This window comes from Argopecten irradians, chromosome 3 (genome assembly GCF_041381155.1).
Source record: "Argopecten irradians isolate NY chromosome 3, Ai_NY, whole genome shotgun sequence".
In the NCBI taxonomy this organism is placed as follows: Eukaryota; Metazoa; Mollusca; class Bivalvia; order Pectinida; family Pectinidae; genus Argopecten; species Argopecten irradians.
In genome coordinates this window covers 1,269,983-1,294,157 of record NC_091136.1, presented here as the reverse complement: position 1 = coordinate 1,294,157, position 24,175 = coordinate 1,269,983, and the positions used below count along the sequence as shown (strand labels likewise).

Sequence of the window (24,175 nt, the reverse complement as noted above, 5' to 3'; positions counted from 1 at the left end):
TATAACTAACTGACACCCTGGCTCAGGTATGTACAGGTACTTGTCCAAAGTTGCAACAGATTTACATAGTATTGTAATTAATTACCTGAATGAAAGAAAGATATTAATACAAGAGATCCCAGAGGGATCTTGGCGCCCACCCAAAAAACAGATCGCTATAGTACTTTCTAAGAAATAGTGGTAACAAACTTCAACAATGAAATCTAAGATGGCGGCCAGTTGGCCATCTTGTTTACCGATCAGTCCCAAAAGGCATTATGCATCAGTCCTAAAAGGTACTATGCACAACTAGGGTACAAGGGGAACCTATGCATGGAATTTGAGAAAGATCACTTCAGTACTTTCTGAGAAATAGCGATAACAAACTTTAACTATCAAAATCCAAGATGGCCGTCAGTCGGCCATCTTGTTCACTGATCGGTCCCAAAATACAATATGCACAACTAGGATGCTAGGGGAACCTGTATATGAAATTTGAGAAAGATCTCTTCAGCACTTTTTGAGAAATAGCGGTAACAAACTTTAACTATCAAAATCCAAGATGGCCGCCTGTCAGCCATCTTGTTCACCGATCGGTCCCAAAATGCAATATGCACAACTAGGGTCCTAGGGGAACCTGTATATGAAATCTGAGAAAGATCCCTTCAGTACTTTTTGAGAAATAGCAGTACCAATCTTTAACTATCAAAATCCAAGATGGCCGCCTGTCGGCCATCTTGTTCATCGATCAGTCCCAAAATGCAATATGCACAACTAGGGCCCTAGGGGAATCTATATATGAAATTTGAGAAAGACCCCTTCAGTACTTTTTGAGAAATAGTGGTAACAAACTTTAACTATCAAAATCCAAGATGGCCGCCTGTCATTCATCTTGTTGACCGATCGGTCCCAAAATGCAATATGCACAACTAGGATGCTAGGGGAACCTGTATATGAAATTTGAGAAAGATCCCTTCAGCACTTTTTGAGAAATAGCGGTAACAAACTTTAAGTATCAAAATCCAAGATGGCCGTCTTGCGGCTATCTCGTTCACCGATCGGTCCCAAAATGCAATATGCACAACTAGGGTCCTAGGGGATCATACATACGAAATTTGAGAAAGATCCCTTCAGCACTTTTTGAGAAATAGCGATAACATACTTTAACTATCAAAATCCAAGATGGCCGCCTGTCGGCCATCTTGTTCACCGATCGGTCCCAAAATGCAATATGCACAACTAGGGTCCTAGGGGAACCTGTATATGAAATTTGAGAAAGATCCCTTCAGCACTTTTTGAGAAATAGAAGTAACAAAGTTTTACTATCAAAATCCAAGATGGCTGCCTGTCAGCCATCTTGTTGACCGATCGGTCCCAAAATGCAATATGCACAACTAGGGTCCTAGGGGAACCTGTATATGAAATTTGAGAAAAATCCCTTTAGCACTTTTTGAGAAATAGCGGTAACAAACTTTAACTATCAAAATCCAAGATAGCCGCCTGTCAGCCATCTTGTTGACCGATCGGTCCCAAAATGCATTATGCACAACTAGGGTCCTAGGGGAACCTACATATGAAATTTGAGAAAGATCCCTTCAGTACTTCCTGAGAAATAGCGGTAACAAGAATTGTTAACGGACGGACCGACGGAAGGACGGACGGACGGACGGACCACGGACCACAGACGAAAGGCGATTTGAATAGCCCACCATCATTAGATGGTGGGCTAATAAAACATACACGTATCACTCACCGGATTCCATGTGTAGTTGGAATATAGAGTGATTGTAATTTCTTAATGAGATTACATGACACTAGTTTATAATTTATAAGGCTAACAAATAACTATATAGCGGCAAAATAACGCTTGTTTCCTCATTATGAAATTCATGGATGTGCTCACCCAGGCCTGGCCGCCGTCGCCGGCTTTCGGCCTCCTCACCCATACCTTCGTCCCCAATATATTCGCTATTTCATCAAATCACCACTGAATTAAACCTAAAATTTCTTTACAAATTAATCTACAAACATCTAATATAACGTCAATTATGTATCTTAACACAGTGTTAAGAACGTTCGTAAAACCACTGTATGCTCCGTATTTTGACAGCGAAAATGTAAACAAATCACCCGTTGCTCCTACTCACATGACTTATGTGGCTTAGCTTGAGCGAATCGTGCATCCTTGGCTTCAATCAACACATCTCATTAGTAGAATGGAAATTCACTCTACATGCAAAAATTGTTGGTTTTTATTTTTCCTGTTAATATATATATGCGTCTATGATCGCATTGAAAATATGTAAACAAATACCGTTGGCCATTTTCTCGCTTTGAGCTCCCCCAAATGCCGCCTCAACGCCCCCTAAGTCAGAGGTACGCACCTCCTGCGCACCCAGATTCCCTTACCTTCTCCAACGGTGGGTTTTGTTTCTACTTTTCTTTTTTTTTCTCTTTTTCATTCTTTTTTTTTTCATTTCATAACTAATTCATTTTTATTTTTGCATGTTCCATAAAACAAAACCTTCTTGGTTTTTATAATATTTATTTATAATCACTTGACACATATCTACACACCTTTTTTATTCAAAACTATGTTTTTTTGATGCAAGTAATAAAAATTATTAGAATATGAAACTTTAGCAGGTATATACATAGTACATCATCAATACTAAGTATAAACTTCAGGCTAAAATATATAAGAATACTTTATCAGCATAAAGATAATTCTGGGTATTTACTGAAATATTTAATTTTAAGAATATATGGGGATTCATAAAGATAACAGTGTAGTTTACTAGGTCATGATCATGCAGACTCGTATATAACCAAGGTCAGACGGTCCCTGATTCATATAGGGTCCAGTATGAATGGTTGTGTTGCTAACCACCAAAGCATGTACACCCCTGAACTGATAAAGTTGTCCCACTTATCTCCATTTCTACCCCAATGTCATTTCTCTAACACAGCTCTAGGCCTATTAATAGATATGCTACCTGCACATTGATTTTGATAATTAGTATCATAAACAGCTTAAAATATTTCTCAATTAATTATATTCTATATCACATTCCTCATATTTTTTGACAAATCATTGACACATGCATGTTTCATCTAGTGTTTTTGTGGTTGTAACCATACACTTTGATAGTAATATCAAATTTGGTTTTTTTATTTCAATATTTAAGAAAGATGTACACCGGACATGAACATTTTGACAATTTAAGTTGGAATGTCAAACTGGTCTAGACGCCATGTACATGTATAGGCTTATCATAATCTGAATGTAGAGATCATATATATATCAGGACTAGCCATGCAACAATAATATATATCTGACACCTACTTCCCAAAAAGATTGAAAGGTGGGGCACATGAGTAGAGAGGTCAATTTTATCATACCTTTACAAAAAGGTCATGTAGTCAGGGGTTTCATGAGAGGCGGTACAATTGCAATTTCAGGGGGTACTTTAATTTTCTATACCATCTATATGCTATCTAATGTAATTCAGCCCAAAAAATCAGACAGTACCACAGCCAGGTTCAACCGGCAAAAAGTATTGGGTACCGCATGATATTGAAACCCCTGTGTATAGTGCTTGTGATGTTGGGGAGCTAGGGGATGGGGGGGGGGAGGGGCACTCTCATTAATTTACGGTGATAATATCTTCGGAATAGTATAATATCTTCGGAATAGTTCATCATTAAAATGTTACAGACTCCAGCTCTCAGCAACTAAATTTATATGGATTATTTCTCTTCACTTTCCATGGTACAGTTAACCCTGGGTTTTTGTTTTAGTGACCACCTCAGTATTAAGACAATCTGCTTAAATAATAAGACCACTTTCTTAAGCTCACATATAGTCAATCTTAACATACTGGTCATTTGACATGTGTGTAAAGAAGTTTCTGAACACGTCAGTACACTTGGCTATTCGTTGAGACAATTTTTCCTTGGTCCATTCGTTGGTCTTAATAGACAGGTTTGACTGCATGTACTCTTTGCTCAAAAGTGTTATTTTTTCTAGAAGCTATTTTTTTAGTCTCTCTTCCACTGAAAACATGATTTTCCAGTCATGCAGAGTCCAGAGCCTGACACGAACAGGTTGTTTGAGGATATTTATATATCAGGTATACTGTGGTGCACCAATCACAGAGTTTTATATGGTATAAAACTATAGAAGAAATATGCAATGTCCACATTGTCACAGTGTGCACTGCATGCATTATATATCTACCTTAATTATAATATAACACATCTTTCATTTCCACTTTTGGAAATGTCTAAATTAAGTATATGAAAATGTCTACTTTAATTAATGCTAATTAGCAATCAAGTTACTATGTACACTACAGGCAATAAATTCTGTAGCATATGATGTAATTTTTAGGATTTGCTTTACCCCATGTTCTTTTTAGAGCACAGAAAATGAAAAAGACACCTTTTTGTCTAAAAATCATTCAAATTATACAGAGGGACCTGGATTATCTGAAAAGGACCCCATTAGTTATTTAAAAATCTTACTGAGGTCGGAGTCACATGATAAAATGTCAACTTGCAAGAAAACTATATAAAGACTATTTTCGTCTGCAAATCATCAGGTTCGGTAGCACGCTAAATCTGGCTATATAGCTAGATTTGACTATATAGCCAAATCTGACAACACGTTATAGTGGACAAACGTAAACAAACAGGTGAGGTCTGGTCACATTTTTCTCGTGGAGTATGAAAGCATGGATGACGAAACATGTAAATCGGTGATATGAATAATGTTTGACTACTTGTTCATTTGCAGGCAACTTTTTAAAATTCCATCGTTGCAATTATTTAGTATCCATTATCACTATTCTTTGGTAGGAAAACTATAGCGAGGCGAACCAATATGGCGTCGTTGTGTCGTCTGCAGATAAGCATCCACATGATGAAGATTCGGGCCACAGGTGCACTTGCAGATCCCGTGCAAATAGTGACCATGTGCAAAAAGTGCCATAGTAGGCTCATAAACAACAAGATATGTGGCATATTTTAAATGGGAAATTTGGATTTTATATCTTTTTCATCAGAACATGAGGACGAATGGATGCGAGTACCAAAAAATGCAACGTCGGATTTTTAAAAGTTCACCAGAAATTATTTTGGATGACAAAAATATTTCGTTTTGCCGATTCTCAAGATTCGTCATTCAATTTTCGATGTGTACGCTGATTTTGTGACCAGGTATGTCACTTTTGTTTATATTTGTCCACTATACGTGTTGTCAGATTTGGCTATATAGTCAAATCTAGCTATATAGCCAGATTTAGCTATATAGCCAGATTTAGCTATATAGCCAGATTTAGCTATATAGCCAGATTTAGCGTGCTACCGGACCTGATCATGTCACATGATGAAAAACATTGCTGTGCGTGATATGTAAATGTACCTAAAACGAACGTTATCCTACACAAACGCATTTCAGACTAACATTAAATTGATAATAAAGCCCTTTTGAAAATGGTTAAAAGGGACCATATGATGACGCCACTCGGATTCGGTGACATAACATAATATTGACGTGACAGACAGATACGGAACTTTTGACTAAGGTCAACGTGTACGACCAAATTCACTACCGGTGTAGACGTCTGTGCTTTCTAAGATCTGTTTTCTTCTACACAAAAATGAACGTGCGTGTGAAAAATGTACTAAGATATATAGCAATGAACCCGAACTAAAAGTTCAGATCAGAAAATCATAACTAAATTAGCAAAAGCATAGAGATAAAAGTCCTTACCATCTTGTCAACCTGTCGGTAATATTATCATGTGATAATCAATAAACTTCCGCATATGCGCACAAGTCGTCACTGATACGGAACTTTACTTCCGGTTTCGCGGGATAGCACATGTATGACTGAACAATATCGAAAATGACGAGGTATGGATGTAGTAAGGCGTATCAGATACATATGTCTTTTTATATGCGTTTACTAAGTATCCAATATATTGCATTCACTATGTTTGACGTAATTTTCTTACACGGGCCTACACATTTACCTATGATCTGAGCCCCTCTTATGAATCGCAATCTAGCATCAATCCATTAAATCAACACTGATGTTGATCACAAAATATACCGTATACGCATACTGATATGGCGAGTTACTTAGATGTGTCACAGATCTAGATTTTATCTCGATATTATTATGTTGCTACGCACAGTAGGTATACGGTATCGAGAGAAGACGTCCACAGTCGGTTCGCCCCCGATTCTCTGATTCTGTTCGACCAACACGTTTCGCCCGTCGACATTTCGACTCCAACGTTACTTATATTGGCGAAGTAGTTTCATAGAATTTCGTAATCAGAATAACATCAATCTGCATTTACAAAACTGCCGAGCTCGATAATTTGTTGTTTGTTTGGATGTCTATTGTCTTAACATTTTCTTCACATTCGAAGTGGGCGAATAAAAATTGGGTCGAAACGTCTGGCAGTCAAAATCAATGGACCGATATGCATTAGTGTTATATTGGACTGAAGAAGGCCCTATAGTGGCTGAATTCCATAGAAATGATTTTGATTTTACTTTGAATTTATTTTGGCCTTTTATTTCGGATTATTAATATCAGACATGATAACCTTTGGTGACCAAAAAGAGATGGATTTTTGACTCAAAAGCGGTAGCATTCATACATGCCATACCTCCCGGCGTGAGACAAAACCTCCCGTATTTTAAAGCCTTTTATTGTCTCCCGGCAGGAGAGTCTAAATTCCCGATTTCTATAAACCCCTCCGTTTTATTTTCATTGCCACATTTGTGTACATGCTAGGTTAATTTTAGCACGAGAGTAACCACTCCCTGACCCCCTGACCAACACCCAAGTGGCCCTAATTAGCAGCCTTGGGCTATTTCCACCTTGGCTTGTGGTGTCACTTTCACTCACGTCTGTGTATTACGTAAACTGAAGTCAAGCAGCCGATCGGCCGCCTAGAAAACAATCAGCTGGCCTTTCAATAAATTTTATGACTACAGCTAGTGAGCATTACAACAAAACAAATACTGCTTACAACTGTGAATGATTTACTCACGTTTTTAATGTTAAATAGGCCTATCTGTATTTGATGGATGTCACAAACTGCAATCGTAATGGCCTCCATTTTGGGTAATTGTAATAGATGATCCGGATTTTATAGAATTTCCGGATTTCCTAATAGTATTATTTTTTTAGAATTTCTGTGTGAATTTATTTTTAGAAAAAAATATATTAATAATAAAAAATTATCAGTAGTAACTGAATTTAAATAAATAAAATTAAAAAGAAATTTACTTTTTTTCTCTCTCAGATTAAATTACATTTTGAATACTACTGTAACGATTCTGTTTTTTTTTTTTAATTTAGTGCTTGTAAATTTAGAACTTTATCTAAGTTAATTATCCGTTATTATGAAAGATTATTAAAATGCCCAGTCTAATATTTCGAACAATAAAACTGCTCCAGAACTGGGTGTATATAGGGATGTGACTACTTTTGCAAAACCACACATTCCTTTATTTCAGTAAAATTCAATATGAATGCAGAATTTCATCATAAAAAAGCAGATATTTAATTTATTCATATATGTCGCGTGTATACCTCCCTCTTTTGAGACCAAAATCCCTTTAAATGGTTATCAATCTCCCTCTCCACCCCTAGAAAAATATGGCATGTATGAGCATTGCACGCAGCATTTTTCACAACGCGTCAGAGATATATAAATATCAATAATATGCAAAATAATTACAAAAACATATTTTGTTAACAAATTACACACATGTATGTTTTAACTTTGATCATCACCATAGGCCTTGCATTGGTGGCACATTTTGCATTTTTTAAATGTTAATTAAGGCCAGAGATTTAAATAGTATTGGGATAAGTAACTAGGGCTGTTCTCGCGATATCACGTACACACCTATTGTTATCGTAAACGGATGAACGGTTACCGCGAGACCAAGCCGTGCGTCTGCGCACTAATAGCTGGAGGCGAGTTATCATAGTGTTAGCCCGTGAAGCTGTGTACGGCATATTTGACTACAAACTAATAAACATCGAAAAGTATCTCATAACTTTTTTACTGTTACATTAGAGACGCTCATCTCATGCATGTATATTTTACGTGTTATTTTTTATGAAAAATTGTAAAATTAAAACCTATGTATTGAAAATTCTGTAAGTAATGATCATAATGTTAGTAAATTTTGGTGATTAATGACATATTATAAAAGCTTTTCTTGATTTGTTAGAATGAAAATTACGACACATATACATTAAATGAATTAAAACCTGGAAATTCAATTCGGTTTTAGTAAAAAAATTGCTTGGTAAAGTAGGATAGTTAAATAAATTATATTCAAATCTCTGTTGAAGCGGAATATTTACATTTCACTTAAAATTGATTTTTATTTCAATATGGTTCTATGCATTATAAATAAAGCTGTTTGGGAAAATTAAGATTAGAAAAATATTACCTATTTTACAAACTTAATGTATAGCCTTCAAGACTCAGACACAGGTAAATGGACCCCCCGTTAGTTAGTGACCTGGGGCGATGGCCAGGTGTTCTGGCCGGTTCTCGACGGTTCACCTGATGACAGTATGACACCTGTACATAGCAGTTGCAAATCACTTTCCGTTAATTAGATATCAAATTACGCTATCACAGCTCGATCGACACTATCTCTTCGCCATGATACATGTATGTTGGGTACCATCGATAATTTGTTAACACTTGTACTTGAGCTTTTAAAGTTTCCATATGTACAAACTCAACCAATAGAAAATTAATATTTGAAAACTTAATGGAAATCAGTCAATTATTGAATTCAGAGTACGTGGTTTTAATTGTGCTATCTTTCACGACCCTATCTGAATCGTATCGTCGCCAGTATAAATTTAGGGTAGCTTCGATGATTTGTGTACAGTTTTACCTCCGAAAATTCAAAAGGCACAATATGCTCAAATTAGATCAATTTAATATATTAACATTTAAAATTTACCAAGCAACAAATATTTGAAAACTAAATGGAAATTGGTAAATTATTGAAATCAGAGTATGCGGGTTTTATTATATTAATATTTCACGGGGCGATCGATTGTACCGATCGAGGAAGTAATCATGTCGGGATGAGGACATTCACAGTTAACATTACGTTTATTTAGTGTAACACCTCAACTATTATGAAAATGTGATGGATTATTCAAATAAATTACATTTTCAATAAAGAGCAAACTTTAAGCTATTTGGTGGGGTTTTTTTTCTGTTCATCTCCTGTTATAGCCTAGATCGCTTCATCGGACGAAGCGTAGTTTCAATATGGCGTCGTTAGACTGTACTCGACTGTAAGTTAGACACGCGATGCACTCTGGGATAGCTTCCGCTGCGGGCGTCGTTAAGTAAGGCTATGAGCTACCTTCTTATCCCTACTATTTAAATCTCTGTTAAGGCTTACTATATACATTTAGAAGATGAAAAATGTCAATAAATACATGGTATTATTTCAATGCTATTTCTCACCTTTATTTATGTTTATGACTTTCAGCAGACATTATACGCCTATTTTACTTTAAAAATGTGAGTAAATCATTTCAATTATAAGTAGTGTTTGTTTTTGAAACAATGCTAACTAGTTTTAAGCACAAAATTTATTGAAAGGCAAGAAAATTGTTTCCTTACGGCAGGCCAAGGACGTATATGAGAAGGATAAGTCACACTGGGTTTTGGGGGAGTACAAGGCAGGAGCTTTTGTGTTTGTGCACTGACCGTGACGTTGGGCGATGGCTGGGTTTCCTTTGATATCCGCCGGCGCAGCCTTTGATGTAGCTTGCGGGTGCGAGGGTTACCGTCTTACTTTCTGAAGCGGGCCGTCATTTCATGAGCTGTCGTATTTTTTTAACGAAAGTTTAAGACATAGCCTCTAAATCTTCTGTCTTTAAAATAAGTTATAAACGTTGTGAAATTTAAAAACTTTACATTGGTGTTTCGTTTGACTCGATAAGACAAGTATTTGTTGAGAAAAACGGTTTGTATTCCCGATTCATAGGCGTCTCGCGTGGTGTTTAGTAAAGTAAAGAGACAGACACGAATCCTTCTTACTTATAAATTCTTGGGCAGGCCTACGTAATACATCGTTGCACTCAGACACAATAAGTGACACCACCAAGCCAAGGTGGAACTAGCCCCAGGCTGCTAATTAGCACAAGTGTGTGTTGGTCAGGGAGTGTTCACACCTCCTTTGTTAACTTAATTATGAAGCCAGTCCCCCACTCAGTCTGGTATGCATTTTGAAGACGCCATGGCAGCCCCAACGGACTGTAAAACATTCAGAAATCAGAAGAAAAAAAATTAAGATGATGTTTTGCAGAAATCGGAATATTTGGATATTAAATCGGTAGGCGGAATATCAGCCTAAGAAGCGGTAGACTTCCGCCAGAATCGGTAGGGTTAACATTAGTGGTGCGCGGTATTATCGGTATACCGATATATCCAGGTTCAATTTGAAAACGATACGTATCGCGGTACAATTTAGTCGTATCGGTTCACTCGGAATCATTCGGGGATTTTCCGTATATTTCCGTGAAAATTTCGTTTTTGACGGGAAATATTTTTAAAATGAGAATTTGTATAAAAATTAAAACTGAAATATATATTTTAACAACATTTCAGACAAATGTATAGGTTAAGATGGATTTTTGGGATGTTATTATACGTAGATTATGATTGATCTTGTGCTTAGTAACGTTTCAAAATGGCGACCTTCATAGGCACGAATGATAACCTCGTAAAAAATCCCAAGCAAAAGCGGTTGTATGGCAGCATTTTGGCCTTATAGTACGTAAAGGGGAAATAAATAGCGAGTAAAGCATCGCTTGATGTCGATTGTGTACGGCAATCGTTAAATGTAGTGGCGGAACAAGGAACCTGACGACTCACTTGCGTCGCCATCACCCAGCTACTGAGTCCCGTCCAGTAGTAAGTGTTTGCAAAACATCGAGCGGAAGTAACACAGACATTATCTCGCATTTTTTAGATAAAAACAAGAATAAAAGTGATATATTGACAAAACATTTATTTCATACTCTTTTTAGGTGATTGACAGAAAAAACCATGCAATTCTTATTCTACAAAAATAATACCAAAATATCATGATACGTATCATAATACACTTATGATGTATCGTGATATATCGCGATACAAAATTTTTCGCGATACCCATCCCTAGTTAACATGTCTGTTAATATACTAGCTTTATACCAATTTTACCTCATTACGATATACATTTAATGTTTGATTACCGTACTATTCCTTCTTTGCATATTACAGAGTTAACTCCCTTGCGGGTAGGTATCGATTGTTACATCATTATTTTGTGAGCACAATTCACGTCGATTTCTCTGAAACGTATGACGTTTTGTTTGCAAACGCATGACGTCATAATCAATACCTACCCGCAAGGGTAGATAACTCTGTAATATGCATATACGGAATATAAAGTAAAGCCAAAAGTAGGTGAATGCTTAAAGATGCTCCACCACAGACAGAGCATAAATGATATTCAGCACCTGAAGAATAATTGGTGTTTAATCGTGTATAAATATGTCTAATTAACATAAAAAATAATATAAAATAATTTATTTTACCTTTGGTGCGTGAGCAATCAGTACTTCATTCCATATAGGATATGGTGCCACAGAATTTTTTCGGGATGCAATTAATTAATTTTCATATCTTTAGCTTGAAGTAAAATTAGAAGCTCAAACTTTTCAATGGTGGTAATGGTGTAAAGTAAGTAACTTGTGTAACTAAAGAAAAATACTAAATCGTCTGCTCCTGTTTTTGATAGTGAAAAAATACCATTAGTCAGCGGTGGAGCATCTTTAAAAGAACAGATACGGACTAGCCTTTTATAAAAAAGAAATTGGAGCATTAAAAGGGGGAATGAATTAAGGGGGGAAAAGCATAAAATTGGTTGGTTATGGATAAATAAGCTTGAATAATTTAAGATTTGTTTTCATGTAATTTATGTAGATTTAGTGTTAAGAAAATTGTCACATCTGTGTACTGCGAAGTCTAAATCACCCAAGGGAGATCATTAAAAAAAAAACCACAAAACAAAAACACTTGTCATGCTAATCCTTTTAACACTAAAATATCATCACTAACAATTGGCAACAAAGTGCTTATTCTTGTTTTGTTTATTCAGGGGACAAACAGAATTGGGAGATATCACCCAACACAATCTGAAGCAGCTGAAGAGGCTGAACCAGGTGGTGTTTCCAGTGACTTACAATGACAAATTTTATAAAGATGTCTTAGAAGTTGGAGAATTAGCAAAATTAGGTAGGTTCTTCATCAGAAGATTCAAGAATATAGTTGTCAGACAGCTCAATTGCTTAATTGCCTGCCTTGATCACCTAGATTTCCAGCGTACCTGCAGCCTAGATACCAAATTATTAATTAAGCTAACAATAAGCATTACCCAGGGGTAGAATTTAACTTTGTAAGCTACTATCCATTTTTGGCAAGTTGATAAAATTTCAACTCGCCAAATCAGAAACTTGCTTGCCACTTTGAAATTTGTATTAAAATCTACCAATTCATTGATACCTGTTATATTTATTTATTGTAAACAAAAATAAATGTTCTACCGTTTGAGTGTCACTATACAAGTGTAGTTTGACAACTTTTTATTTTCAGAATGACAATTATGTTGCAGTTTGTGCCAGGGGTTTCAATACCAGGCGGTACCCGGTACTTTTTGCTGATTGAACCTGGCTATGGTACCGCCTTATTTGGGCTAAATTACATTAGATAGCATATATACAGATGGTAGAGAAAAGTACCCCCTGAAATTGCAATTGTACCGCCTCTCCTGAAAGATAATGAAACCCCTGTTGTGCAAATGAAAAAAAAATATTGAAAAAAAACTTAGGTACATATGATTAAAGTGTTTTTGGCTAAAGTTAACTGAAAGTTAGCAACAGCAGGATTAGTTGTCCTTTTTCATCTTGTGCATGCTTTTGCAATTTTGCCCGCTGAAAGAACTTTGTTATGTCAGCCATTTTAGCAATGAACGTTAAACATTTGGAAAAAAAGATTTTTTCACAGAATACTTCTTAACTTTTCGATACCAAATCAATGTCACTGTTTTTAGACGCTTGAATGTATACAGTATTTCAAAGTGTCAACAAGATGCTGCATTTGGAACAGTTGTGCTTTCGATTCGGCAATAGTTTGGCACACAATTCATGACAGGTGTATTGATTGGAAAATTTTGTAAAGTATATATGTATCTGAAATGACGAATGATGCACCCGCTTGCCAAAAAATACAAGTACAATATTTGGCCTGTATGAGTGTGCGAGTGTTAATTTCAAACCCTGATTACCATATTCAACCCAATCACAGCCTATTGCACTTAAAAGTTAAATATGGTCTAGTGGCATCTTTTAACCTCATGGACACTTTAAAGAATGTTAATAAATGACCACACTGTAGTGCAACTAGTACGGCAACGGTGTTTTGATCCGTTTCCGGTATCGCTTCGATATACGAGTACCGAGCAGGTAGGTTCCAACTTGTAGAATTTAAATACATTGCGCATGGTGTTACAGACCGATATTCAGCTCAAGTGTTAATTAGATATCCTACCTTGTATTGAGATCGTGATTTCACGCAAAGTACTCCTATTTATCATACAATTGTGACACTTACATACAGCTTGATGCGAGTTCCTAGCAAAAACTTAAAGTTTTCATCTGAATCTTGCTTATTATCCAAGATATTCACAAAATATGACTGAGAAACAAATTATTAGATTCATATGTATCAATTTGATATGCGCTTTGCTATATTTGATGAAGAATAAAGAGTGTTTGACCCATTGTTTACATCGTTGTGTCAGTCTTTGCGCAACGGTTTTGATCGATGATATTGCGAAAACGTGTACGGTTTGGAGTTTGAGATTGCAACGGTTTGGTATTATTTATATGATGGCATTTCCATGCGTAATATAATCCAACCGTAACGTATTAAGCACAGGGATCTGAGAATTAGTTACAGTTTATATAATTATGGACCCGCCAGAGTGCCCATAGACTATTTTTAGACGTTTTAGGGACCTAGATAAAAAAAGAAATCAGTAAAAATCCTATTCTACATTAAACACACATAGTACAATGTAGAATAGGATGTTTACCGATTTTTTTTATCTAGGTCCCTAAAACGTCTTAAATGGTCTTTGGGTACTCTTGTGGGTCCACGATTACATTGTAATTAATGTACATAAATATATAAACTGTAAATAATCATCAGATACCTAGCTATGGCATTAATTGCATTTGTCTAGTTCACCTTTAAAATAATAGTTTGACGCTGTCCACTCGGTCACACTGACCAATGCATATATACTATTACTAATTAGGCACATTTTCATTATACGAGTGAGATGTGTGTACCTGCATCTGATATGTACATGATTTCGTATATCGTTTTTATGCCCATCATTACAATGCCTATAAGGTCTCTCAAATCCTTTGATGTGGGACTAAGGAGTTTTTATTTTTGAACACTTTTGAATTTATGAAACTTTTTATCGAATACCTACAAAAACTATTTTGGGAGAATTTTAACAGCAAAATTTGCTGTAAATATGCAATAGAGTCGGACATCTTAACTTGCCTGTCCCGCCGTCCTTGAATCCTAGCGTAACCACAAGGATCTGAGAATAAGCTACAGTTCATTTCAATATGGACCAAAGAGCCCATAGACCATGTTTACACGTTTGAGGGGTCTAGATAAAAATCGGTTAACTCACATTCTACAAAGTACGTATATGTATATATTGCGAAGGGTGGAAAGCTCCTCAACACACAAAAAATTGAAGAAAAATCTACCACGCCTGTGCTTTAGCGGCCAAAAATCATACTTTTAGGAAGTCTTAAGAAACAGATTACTGCCGTTGGAAAGAACGATACTTTTTGCTTTTAAAATCGTATAAAATGGTCCATGGGCACTGTTTTGGGTGTACATTGATACAAACTTTATCTAATTATCAGACTCTTGTGGGCGTAACGTCTTGGTTTCTTGATGTCCCTTCATTGTTTTTGAAATGACGTCAGATTGAATTTCGTGCCCGTTAATAGCCGATATTTATATTGTCACTGTACATATGTACAGTACCTATGTATGGCTATTAAACCCAATGTATGATAATTCTCATTATTAACATTGGCAGTTACATGTAGATTTTGGTGTGCTAATTATTTCTTCAGAGTTCAAGAGGTCACATAAACACTGAGTTTAAGTCAATGTGAGAATTCGTTGAATAATATCAATGTACAAAAATGTATTCTTAAAATTGAAGAAGTATATATATCTTTGTATATTTGGTTTATCGGCAGTCAGATACTGTCATTGTTTAATCGGTTGCTGATTACAACACACCAGAAGAAATTCCCCAAAAATCATCAACTGTTTATCAAATAGTATTCTTACTCTATACAGACGTATAAACGAACGCGTTTTATTATTAAACTTTAGCTTTTTTTTCCCTTTATAACTGGAACGACTAGTGATTTTGCCCGTATAATATTTTGCATGTATCACTAGTGTAATTAAGCATTCGTTGTCATATTTTGACATGCATTGGTGTGTGACATAAATTGGTTGTTCTCGCATATCTATCATGGTGCGGATATATGTTAAAACACAGTCATATGATATACATCATGTACATGTATATGTATATATTTCTATTATGGTGTGCTAATTCGCACCAAGTATTTATAAGTATATTTTTAAGTCCTTGTGCGTGCTATTTGATATGCTTTTTTTTAATTAAAATAGCCGATGTATGCAAAAATATGACATGAACAAGGTTACTGTATATCAAGCGCATTATGGGATAAACTAGTATACCCATTTCTAGTCTACTACAAAATTAAGATAGCTTACACGTTAAATATTACGTCTAATGAATTTAATTCTAATAATAGTACAAAAATTGGTCCATTTTCATGTCATTATCTGAAAGAAAGAAATCGAAACTGTACACTCACTTTTGTTTTAAACTTGTGTCTCAACCGTACACTATTGAAATTCGAAACCGTTGCGACACTAGTCTGATATCGAACACAAATTGTTGAATTTCATAAGTATTTTTAACATTATTGTAAACATATTATATACCAATGGAAACGGAAAAGTCTAAGATTTCCAATATTGAATCACAGTAAAACTATATATACCTCAATATAAGTCGCCAAATCGAAGCTGAACGAAAAATCTAGCTGTGTTTTCTGTCATGTGTGATATTCAAATGCATTTTTTGAAATATAAGAAAACAGAAAATAATATATTTTTTGGTATGGTTGAAAATTATCATACTCTTCAGCAATCACTACATACCATGGATCATGGTAGATACAAAGCACAGTACCGTGGTCTTCATGTCGCCAAGGCGATACCGGAAACGGATCAAAACATCGTAGCCGTACTAGTTGCACTACAGTGGACCATGGCCTCGTGCTTAATAGTAACTATTTTGTATTTACCTAAATTTGCTTAAATTTGTTGTAGATTTAACTTTGCATTAATTCTTTTGTTATTTTTTGGTTGTTCTGAAATTTAAGATGGCTTAGCTTTGACATCATGGAGTTAATTTTCATAGTGGCTGAATATATATTCCATAGAAATGATTTTTGATTTTACTTTGAATTTATTTTGGCCTTTTATTTCGGATTATTAATATAGTAGCTTTATACCGTTTTTACTTCATAATTATTTCAATTTTTTAGCTACAAAATGTAAGACTTGCCTAAAATTACCATGACATATTGTTATTAATATATTTTGCAAAAGTTATTTAAAAAATTTACATTTCATTATTGTTGTTTTAGCCTACTTCAATGATATAGTGGTTGGTGCCGTGTGCTGTAGGATAGATGTATCTGAAGGTCAGCGGAGATTGTACATAATGACACTGGGTGCCTTAGCCCCATACCGCAGGCTCGGAATAGGTAAGTACATACCAGGCGGTAATAAAACTGACATCTCAGCCCAATACCATGCAGCCCGGAACAGTGCTCCAGGATATTGTACTCTCTTTTGAAAAGGAAGTGTTACAACTCTGACTGTCACTTCAGTTTGAACCCAAAAGTTCATAAAGATGTATCAGGGAACAGTTTTGTGGTTACAGTGTAAAGTAATCAATGGCAAACTAACAATTTTGCAAATATCTATCTCAAACAAGAACACAGTTAATGCAGACTCTTGAGCATGACTTGAATTTTTGAGATTTTACTAAATTTCCTTTAATATAATTTCTGTATGTAAGCACTCATAACAATTGGGTTGTGTATTGCAGATATTGCTAGAGGTAGTTAGTACATGTTCATAGAATACCATTTTTAAGAGTAATTGGCAAATTTTCATGGTATTTTACCTGTGTACTTGTCTTAACTGGAGCACTGTCGGAATGATAGGTATTTGTAATAAATAGATTTAAAGTATATACAGTGTATATGCTTACAATACAGTCGAATCTGTACTAACGACCATCTGTATTAAGCGACCCTCTGCTCTAAACCACCACTTCAATTCCTCCCAAGCGTTTTCACTATATATTTTAACTCTATTAAACAACCATCTCTTTAACGCGACCAGCGACCACAAAATTTCCTTCTCGTGGTCGCAAAAAATCTCTTTACAACGACCAGAAAAACGAATGTCATTTCGATCTTTCCAAAATGCCCATCATCTGGTCGCCGGTTTTGACACGGCTTGGGCAGAGCAATTAAGTCTATAGGTTGTTAATGTTAACAAAAGAGAACAATAAGTCTGTAACTGAAGCCCTGTATAAGTAATGTCACACTAGGGTAAGTGAATCTGGCTGGTCTTTTCACACCTTGGTTACCGTCAGAACGGGGGCCCTTACTAGACGGAATGGGGCAAGCTCAATGGCGGTCTCCTTCCATTTGAAAGGATATTACGGTTAAATAATAAAGTGTTTGATGCAACATGATATACATTATTTTAAAAAAAAACACTAGTAGTGACTGACAATACTTTACTTACATGAAAATGAAAAATGAAAGCAGTCAAACGGACAGCACATGCAGCGTTTGTTTAGGCTGTCATCTTTGATGGGTCATAGTAATAGACAGAACCGGAAATAGGTATGAAAAATCTGGATTTTATAATAAAAAAATTCCTAAGAATCATACAAGTTCCCATTTATTGTGGAGCATGGTATGAAAAAATATTCTTTTTGTTACCAGGAATAATTAAATAAACAAAAATAATATACAATAATTAAAATACATTTTAAAAAATATTTACAGTAAATCAAATAATATCATACCTATGACCTTATCACCACACAAAATATATTGTTTGCTATAAAACTCACGGATAACCACATTATTATATGAATAAATTACAGAAATGGTTTTTTTTTTTTTTTTAGATTTGTTAATGATTTTTTTTATATTTATTTTATGATAAAATATTTTATAAATGTTTATAATGCACTGAATTATACTTTATTCGTGAACAGTGAATGACAACTCATGTTTCAAAACATCAAACTAATATCCTCCTTAACCTGAGCTACTCTATTAAGAGACCACTCTCTATTATGAGACCACTTTTCAATTTCCCTTGTGTGGTCGCTTAAGACAAATTCGACTGTAATTATAAGCACCTTGGCTTCATGCCAAAAAAAATTCCTTATGTAGGCTTTAAAGAAGTAAAATATGCTGTTTTAAAAATTTCTTCATCAAATAAAGCTATACTAAATATTTTCTGTAAAATCTGCTAACACCTGTAATGAAATGCCATGCATATATATCAGAAATTTTGTTTTCATTTCAGGCACTATCATGCTGGAACATGTTTTGAAAATCTGTGATACTGATGGGAACTATGATAATGTTTTTCTGTAAGTCATTTATTCTGTCTTTGCATATTAAAGAGTTACCTCCCTTTGCAGGTAGGTATTGATGTTTGTGAGCGTTACATCTTATTTTTCCGAGAAAATGTTGTGAATTTTCCTCACAAAATAAAGACATCACAATAGATCATTCCTTTCTGTATGGGAGATAACTCTGTAACATGGAAAAACAAAATACACACACATGCTGATCTATTGATCAAGTGAGAATTTCTTTCAATATTTATTCGGTATTAATTTGAAAAGAAGTAAGTTGTTGATGAAAAATGTTAGATTTTCATTCAATGCAAACATATGGATATAATGGATATCTATGCTAACAAGTTTCAATTTCAATTTTGAATTAAGAGGTACACAATATATAGAGTAAGCCACTCGTATGTCAAAAATGTTATATGATTTTAGAATTTAGACTTGAAGTTCAATTACAGATGCCAAACAAAATTTTAACTAAGGAAAATTAAATTTTCTTCAAATGATGTCTTATAATATTATACTTGTGTCAATCTTTCTTTTAGCCATGTCCAAGTGAACAATGATGTTGCTATAAAGTTTTATGAGAAATTTGGATTCGAGATTGTTGAGGAGAAAAAGAACTATTATAAGCGGATTGAGCCAGCCGATGCTTATGTTTTACAAAAGTCTTTCCGTGACAAGCCTGACAAGCAAGAATCTACAGAGCCCGCAAAAACCAAGTGAAATGTTAATAGGATTAAATTCAATTCAGGTGAAATATGGATTCAATAGAAGTAATTAAGCAGTGGATCCAATATATAAGAAATATGTGAATCAAATCCTTAACAGAACTTTTGATAGATGCAGATGTGATCCAGAATGTGTCTGATAAAGATTATGTGAGGACAGGTTTGTAAATGTGAAAATGTGAAGACCATCTAGTGGAAGAAATGTGAAAATGTGAAGCAGAATGAGACCACTTGTGAAAAAATTATTTTAAAGAGGAAAAAAGGAGTTCCATTACAGAACATTTGTTTCCTCAGAAGTTGGTTTTGTATTCACCATTTCTATTTGTTCTGATCAAGAAAGTAATGTTTCGATATCATCATTTATTACTTCAAACAATTTAACAAACTTTTCTACTTCTCTTTACATGTGGATTTATTGGTTATAGAGTGCTGGAGGCAATTCAGATATAATTACTATTTTCCCCTAAACATAAATTTATTTATACATGTCATGATAAGTTTGGGAAGCTAACTTCATTTTATTACCGACATAGAAAGGAGGTTCATAAGTACTTATTTGGATTTAGCATAATGGATGTATATTACAGGGCAGCAACTTACAAACTATTACAATAAGTCTTTGTATCATAATGTATGGAGAAAGGTTCTAGATGTGTGCCAAGTCCCTGTGATATAATTACTGTTGTATCAATATTGAGGCTGGCCAATTGTGATTACTTAAAGGATTTGTGCAGCCAAAATTTGTTTTTGATAATACCTCAGGATATTGCTTTGGATGAATGAAAAATCAAGTCCTACCCAACGAATCGCCTAACTTTTAGCGCTATCGGTTGGTTTTGGTCGTGATTTACGTGTAGTGTCGACTACAGTTCAGAGATAATGAGCTGGGCGGTCACGTGGTCTTGTGATGTCAGAGTAGTCCGCGGCTACACAAGGTAAGCCTAGCTAGTACTATACATCTATACAGCACATACTTATACGTTAGATCTTCCATTTGAGTTTTTCGAGTAAATGGTTATTCTAGCTTTATGATGTAGATATTTTCAGTTTCAAAACATTCCATTTACACCATTTCAAAGATTTGAACAAGTATATATCTAACTTTAGATTAGAGAATCAGTCCAATTTGATAGCGATATCAAATAGATGTTCGGATCAGTCTGGACTGAGATTTAGATAGAATATTACGTAAATAAAAATATGTGTAATAAAAAAAACAGTATAATGTAACACTATCTTTTTACGAGTAAAATCACAAAAATAAAAAAAATAGTATAATGTAACACTATCTTTTTACGATTAAAATCACAAAAATAAGCATGAATATATCTATAATGCATGTTTTTGTTTCAAACTTCTGCCATAACGATGCAAAACCGGCACAGTTTTTGAGTAAAAATAAAATGTGGATGGTTGTCAGTTATGTGATATTGGAATAACAGTACTGATCTTATACCGAAAATAATATGTATATCTATATTGTTGCCTTTGAAACTTTATCCATAACGTTTACTAAAAAGCAGAAATACATCAATGATATTTCTGATATAGGTTTTATAATTACAGTATAAGTGTAGATTTGAAAAAAACCCAACAAAAACCCATTATTTAAAAATTATACTAATCCTTAAAACAGCCTATTTATTGTCGATCCTTTTGTATATCATACCGAGATTTAAATAGTGTGATATATGAACATACTTAGTGATATTTAAATAAGTATATTTAGTGTGGTTATGCTGTAACCCTTCTTGTATGACTATACATATAGATTCGAAACGGTGAAAATACATGCTTAGAATTCTTACTTATACCTTAGAAATTACGGAAGATTGCTATATATGCCACGATTCCATTATTGAGTACTTGACTGGGATAAATGTTAATGTAAACCTTTAGTTGAAATAGTTCTTAGAACCATTTTTGTTTCTGAATAAGACAACTTCCATTATTATTGTGTCTGTGTATGACATATATATATGTGTGTGTGTGTGTAATATATATTCCTAGGTATGATCAAGGATATTTTATTTCCATTTGCTTTTACATCTTTATTTTAAAAATGGAGGTGTCAATAAAATACCTAGAGCATAGATGTACGGGGTCTCCATAATTCAAATCACAATCCAATTGACGGATGTCCTAGCCTGATTGACAGTAAGACAATAGCAAATACTGGTACCCGATATAGTCCAGCGAATAGCAAATTGCCTGCGGCCAGGAAATTTAAGGTGAGTTCGATGAATGGCGTTGCTACAGGTAAACAACATCCTGGTCCAGGTATTACATAACCATCAAACCATAGGCATGGCTAATTATATATCTATATCTGTGTATCTATTTGTATATCGATTGAAAATTGAACGCGACCGCACTGGCTTAAAAAAATAGTTTGTTTTGCTTAATATTTCAATATTTTAATCTTTTGTAATATCAAAAATAAATTCTTTCTACCACATGTTGAAACGTATTACGGTATTGTAATAAATGTATCTCAATTTATTTGGTTAGAAACACACAACACAATGTTTGTAATGATCAATTATTGGTGTGTACATACGACAAGCATCATATCCTCGATGTTTTAATCAAGGATTTCTTTACTTGTTACGTAAAATTTCATTTTACAGTCACAAACTTTGCAATTCACAATATATCAAAGATACAGACTACAGGAAAATATTATCTAATTAAAGGGACAATTCACTCACGCTAATTCTTTTACATAACCAAGAAGCAAAATATGGCATAAATGTATTGTTCTACATTTCTTATGAAATATATAACATAAGATATTGACAAATTCCACGTCATTGTTTAGTATTTTTAATTGATGCCGTTGTAATTACAAATCGTTGATCAATACGATTAAGCAGGTACAATATGTACGCTGTACCAATATCCGAGCCAAAGTCACGCACGTTAAACAAATGAACTACATAAGCACTGTGGAGGTGATATAATGATTTTTTAGGCAAGACAATTCACCTAATAAGGTAAACACACTTCTGTCATAGCGATTTGAGCTGTTCTAGACAAAAGTAGCATTACTCTACGAGCAAGGGACTGGGTTCGGCATACAAGATATTCGACCACAATGTGTAATGGCGGACAGCGAGTGAGTTTGAACATTTCACACGCATTTCACCACCATGGGATGTTCTGACATATCACAGTAAAACCGACTGATCTAATTTCCATTAGAACTGGGGGTTTTCCGATATAATGTTCTCGTCGAATGAATTGTCCCTTTAAAGCTTATTCGTTGCTGAACTCCTCAACAAAAAAAATCTGAAACTTTTATTTCTATGCGGATTTTCTTTCATAATTACACGAAGATACCTGCTATTAGAGCATAAATTAGAGTATTTGAATTTAACTTTTTAGTTATTTACATTCAAGCCAAAGTTATTGTATGATTAAATTCACTCAAAAGTAATCATAAAAAAATTGTTGATCGGCTTTTCCTGTGACCGTCGATATAAGTGATAGCACATCAGTGCCACGGACTATTTTGACGTCACACGCTTTAGAGCTAGAAAATATGCATAATCGGGTGGTCAGAAAATTTGACCTCGATATCGACGGCTTACGGGTTATCCCGGTCGCGCGCGGTACGGAGAGATTTCTACACGTGCTATTAAAGCCATTTCCAGCATAAACTGAAATTATCATTTTTGACTGCACAAATCCTTTAAAGTGAATGCTCATGTAATTTATTAACATTTTATAATCTGTTAAAGGGAAATTAACTCTAGAAACTCCTGTGCTACTAAGAAACTTTAATAGAATTTCGGGGAGATTTGTAAAAAGAGAAAAAACAAATATGTTTATATTAATTTGTAATGTTTGTATATGGTATGTTGAAAATAAAATATTCAAAAATGTCATTTTTATATGATTTGTTGGTAGCCATATACAGGGTGTCCCAAAAAACATGTCCCGAGTTTGACGCTTTATACAAAATATTTTGATAGACGGAGGAATTTGATCTATTTACCATGAGAAAGGTAGTGATCTGCTCTGTACAACGATATATAACAACCCGGACAAATACCTTTTTGTTAAAACCTATATTGAAAATTGAGCGAAAGTCATATTTTGCTAATTTTGCGATTTGTTCAGAAAATCAATAAGTTTCATTTTAAGATTGGGCGCATGGTGTCCACCCTTCTTTTCGATGATATGATGAATTCTTGTCTTTAAAATTCCTCACCACCTCAAAATTCTGTTATTCTACTTCCTGGAATGGACTGCATACATGGGTGACATTTTCATAATATTTCATTTACTTAAGTAGGGGATTTTCCAACCGCATTGTAGAGTTCAATATATTCAGCCTGAATCTTCATGGTGCTAGAAAGTCACCAAAATGTGACATCATCGATGATGTCATATATATATTGTATATAAATAAAACTCATAATTGGATTTGAGCCAGCAAAGATTACATTAATATTGAAGTTTATGAGAAAGGTATGATTACTATTTGTCTTTGGTTAAACAAATTTATTTTT

At 34.5% G+C, this 24,175-nt stretch overlaps 2 protein-coding genes across 2 annotated transcripts in view; one reads left to right on the top strand and one right to left on the bottom strand.

Moving 5' to 3' along the window:
• Positions 1-5,817, bottom strand: part of LOC138317243 (V-type proton ATPase catalytic subunit A) — a 34,999-nt gene extending 29,182 nt beyond the window's left edge. The window contains exon 1 of the mRNA XM_069258797.1: positions 5,756-5,817. Within this exon, the coding sequence (XP_069114898.1) occupies positions 5,756-5,758 (3 nt within the window). The 5' untranslated portion in view covers positions 5,759-5,817. The remainder of the gene's footprint in view (positions 1-5,755) is intronic.
• Positions 5,818-5,819: 2 nt separating this feature from the next.
• LOC138317244 (N-alpha-acetyltransferase 50-like) lies at positions 5,820-23,548 on the top strand. Its single transcript, XM_069258798.1, has 5 exons — positions 5,820-5,898; positions 12,205-12,341; positions 16,901-17,020; positions 18,876-18,942; positions 19,473-23,548. Exons 1-5 carry the CDS (start codon positions 5,891-5,893, stop codon positions 19,651-19,653), a joined length of 513 nt encoding a protein of 170 aa, XP_069114899.1. The 5' UTR covers positions 5,820-5,890; the 3' UTR covers positions 19,654-23,548.
• The last annotated feature ends 627 nt before the right edge of the window (positions 23,549-24,175 follow it).

Bases quoted from the DNA above. Each gene is read 5' to 3' on its own strand.
- LOC138317244 (XM_069258798.1), top strand. The intron at 12,342-16,900 runs GTAGGTTCTTCA...TTGTTGTTTTAG, and splicing joins TGGAGAATTAGCAAAATTAG to CCTACTTCAATGATATAGTG. The intron at 17,021-18,875 runs GTAAGTACATAC...TTTTCATTTCAG, and splicing joins ATACCGCAGGCTCGGAATAG to GCACTATCATGCTGGAACAT.